General features: G+C 59.9%; 1 protein-coding gene across 1 annotated transcript in view; it reads left to right on the top strand.

Annotated features, from left to right (window-relative positions):
• LIF (LIF interleukin 6 family cytokine) overlaps positions 1–627 on the top strand; it is a 14,304-nt gene extending 13,677 nt beyond the window's left edge. Inside the window, exons 2-3 of the mRNA XM_005427608.1 lie at positions 3–47; positions 190–627. Coding sequence (XP_005427665.1) covers positions 3–47; positions 190–627 — 483 coding nt within the window. The remainder of the gene's footprint in view (positions 1–2; positions 48–189) is intronic.
• Positions 628–3,873: the final 3,246 nt, after the last annotated feature.

Below are 3,873 nucleotides of genomic sequence, written 5' to 3'. Positions count from 1 at the left end.
AGGTGGCCGTGCTCAACGCCACCGCCCAGGAGCTCTTCAGCCTCTACGTAAGTGGCGCTTGGGGACGGCCGGGGGTCACGGCCGGGGGGCTGAGCCACAGGTGCGAGAAGAGGGAGGGCTGGGGACACCGCGGGGACGGCGGCAGGGGGGACACAGGGGACGTGGGGTGACGCTCGCCTCTCCTCGCAGCTGAAGTGCCAGGGAGAGCCGTTCAGCAGCGAGAGTGACAAGCTCTGCAACCCCGCCGGCATCTTCTTCCCCGCTTTCCGCGTCAACCGGACGAGCGAGAGGAAGGAGGTGATGGTGGCCATGTACAAGCTCTTCGCCTTCCTCAACGCCTCGCTGGGCAACATCACGCGCGACCAGGAGGAGCTCAACCCCATGGCCAAAGAGCTCCTCGAGAGGCTCCACAACACCACCAAGACCACCCGAGGCCTCATCTCCAACCTCACCTGCCTCCTCTGCAAGAACTACAACATCTTCCAGGTGGACGTCAGGTACGGGGACAGCTCCAAGGGCAAGAGCGCCTTCAAGAAGAAGCAGCAGGGCTGCCAGGTGCTCAGGAAGTACGTGCAGGTCATCGGGCAGGCAGCACGTGTCCTCCTACCTCATCTCAGCCCCTCATGAGCGCCCGCCCCGCCTACGCTGCCTCTCTGCTGCTGGCCGGCCCCGCCGCTGCCTCCCCTGTTCCCGCCTTCCTATTTATTACCCGGACCCTGCGCCGGCCCCATCCGCCCTCCGGTAATTTATTGCCCCTTGAGGGGGTGAACGCTGCAGCCCGGAGTGTCCCGGGCAGGGCAGAGCCAGCACCCAGCAGGACGAGGCAGCGCATCTCCGAGGAGCACGGGCTGGTCCCGGGATGTGCCTCAGCCATCCCCGGGCTGCCACGGGGTGCGGGGAGCCGTGGGGGGGACAGCAGGGCCGGACTCTGTCCCCCACGGATGGTGTCACCACGGAGAGCACCCGGACTGATATCCCTGAGCACTGTGTGAAGGCTGTCGCTTCCCTGGAGAAAGGATTGTGAGGAAGGACATTGGGATGCAGGGACGTGGGGACACGCTCCCCCTGCACATTTTAAGGCTGGGCTCCCCTGCGAGGAGCCAAACTGAGGGTACTGGTGGCTGTGCTGGCTGGGGCTGGGTCCCACCGTCTGGGACAAGGCCACCTGTGTGGGACAGTCACCCCACTGTGGAGCATCATCCCCCCGCGCGGGCACGGCGGGGCACGGAATGTCCTCTCCTTTGGAAAAGTGCTTTTCCCTTTGGAAGGGCTCTGAATGTACTAACGGCCGAGAGCTGGGCTTTGCACGGCTGAATGCAGCCCTGCCATGGGGGCGTGGGACGAGGGGACGTGGGGACATGGGACACGGGGACACCAGGACATAGGGATGTGGGACACGGGGATGTGGGGACACAGGGACATGAGGACATAGGGATGTGGGACATGGGGACGTGGGACATGGGGACACCAGGACATAGATATGTGGGACACGGGGATGCGGGACACGGGGATGTGGGACACGAGGACACAAGGACATAGGGATGTGGGACATGGGGATGTGGGGACACAGGGACGGGCCCCAGGCCGGTGGCAGGTGGCGCTGGCTCGCTCCTGGCACCAGAGCAGGTGTGAGTGTTATTTATTGACTTCATGGAAAGCCCAGCGTGCACTGAGAGCTGACTATTATAATTTTATTGTTAATAATAATTAATTACTATTACTAAGATTTGTGGTAATATATCACTGGAACTCTATTTAAATATTTATTTTTTTATACTTCTTGCTCTACTTTTTTAAAATAAACCAATAGAAACAGACTGTATTTGGCTGCTTTTCCTTGGATGCCTTTTGTGCTCACCCTCAGACACCTCTGCTCCCCCAAAGCACCCTCGTGACTGCCCCAAAACTCCTCAAGGCATCGCTGTGGATCAGTCCCCTGTCACCTCATTCTTTCCTCCCTTCCCACCTGCTATGGCATGGCTGATTGGAAAGATATTTTTCTGGGTGTGGGGAATGTTTAAATTGACTCACTGCTCAAAAGTGCTGAGATGATGTGGGACCATCGTGGTGCAGGGATTGTCCTGGCACAGGGAGCATCGTGGTGTGGGTACCATGGCAGCGTGGGGAGCATCATGGCACGGGCACCATCACGGTGAGGGGACCATCCCAGTGTGTGTGGAGCACCTCGGTGTGGGGAGCCCCACTCTGGCAACCCTGGAAGTTCCTGGGGAAATGGAGAAAGGCTGGGAAGAGGCTGAGGGAGCAGAGTGAGCATGTGCGAGGTGGAGGGGACACACCAGATAAAATCAGAGCCGCTTCCCAGGCTGTTCTGGGAGAGGCTCAGCAGAGCTCTGCCGGGGCCAAGACCACCTAAGGCTGCAGCAGTGGCCGGGTCCTTGCATGGGGCTGTATCGGTTAACAAGAGCCTGATTATACAGGAGACGTTGGAGCAGGATGATGAAATTTTCCTCCTCCTCCGGAGCCCTTGGGCCACTGGCCAAACCTCCCAGGCATGAGACAGCAAGCGGATGAGCTAAGATCCTGTGTGATCATCTCTCGTGTCTCAGAGGAGCCCCGACCTAAAGATCACCACAGAAAATCAGAAGTTGCCCCCTAAGCCCCTCTTCCTCTGCCCTGCAGGGCCGTGTTGCCCAGTTGTGCCCTCCAGCTCCTATGGAGGTTTCATGGCATGGGTCTGACCCCAGACTGGCACTGCCTTGTGCCAGTGGCAGCCTCGTGCTGCACCAGTGGTGACAGCAGGGCCAGCTGTGCCCATTTCCAGCCTGGCCCTGCTGTCCTTTGATGGAAGGGGCGAATGCCAAAACAGAACGGGCTCCTCCATCCCACAGCCGAGGTACTCAGGGACATCCCTGGGTGCCATGGTGTGGCTTTCTTCCATCACCCAGCCTGCCACCAGGGAAGGGACCCTGAGTGTCCCCAGTGTCCCTGCCCTGGAGGATGCCCATTTTGGGGTTGCAGCCCATTTGTGGGGCCCGTTTCCTGCTGCACTGAAAGCAATACAACCTCCCCAAAACACAGGCACGGACCAGGGCATCATCACTTTAGGATGGGCATTACACCCCGGGGCCAGTCGTGTGGCATTTGGCACCATGGCTCCCTGATGGCTGCCAGGGTCACCCTGACCCTGCAGCTGGGGACACACAGGTGTCCCCATGGCTGTTGTGACCACGGCATTATGTGGCCAACATTTCCTATGCTGGGAAGTCTAGGGCTGGTCATCCAAACGCAGCCTTTCCTTGCATCAACACGCACATCTCGTTCCTGCCAGGGATGCAGAGGGTGCCATGGGGAGCCACCAACCCGCCCCGGGCAGCTCGAGGGCTGGCAGGGCCCGGGGGCAGGGCCGGGAGCGGGGCTGGGGACGCTGTGAGCGAGGAGCTGTGCACATCTGGATTTCTCACGCTTGTGTTCAACATCCCTCCTCAACCAGATGGCAAAAATAAATAAATAGAATAAATCACAGCCTCCTGACATAAATCGGGAACTCACGCCCCGGCTCTGCTTTTCATGAGTCTCCCTGGAAGACAGTCAAACACAGGCGAGGACAATGGGTTCACTTCTCCCCTGTGTCGGGTCATTCCCAGTTAAGGCTCATTAGCAGCAGGCGGGGGATTAACTCTTCTTTCCCTGGAAACGCGTGGACAAGCCCCTAAAATTCCCCAAATCCCTTCCTCTACCCTCCCGCGAGGTTTCGGTGCCGGGGCCGGCGGTGGCGCCCTGCTCGTGCCATCGCCCCAGCGAGGCAGGACGCGCTGCTCTGCTCATCCCAGGCTCGGGAGGGATGGAAAGGGCTTTCAATTACCTCAGCCAGCGGCTGATCCCCCCCAGCCGGCGCCCCGGGGAAGCGGGCCA

This window comes from Geospiza fortis, unplaced genomic scaffold (genome assembly GCF_000277835.1).
Source record: "Geospiza fortis unplaced genomic scaffold, GeoFor_1.0 scaffold224, whole genome shotgun sequence".
In the NCBI taxonomy this organism is placed as follows: Eukaryota; Metazoa; Chordata; class Aves; order Passeriformes; family Thraupidae; genus Geospiza; species Geospiza fortis.
The sequence above is the reverse complement of the archived record's forward strand: the minus strand, read 5'-3'. Positions and strand labels throughout refer to the sequence as shown.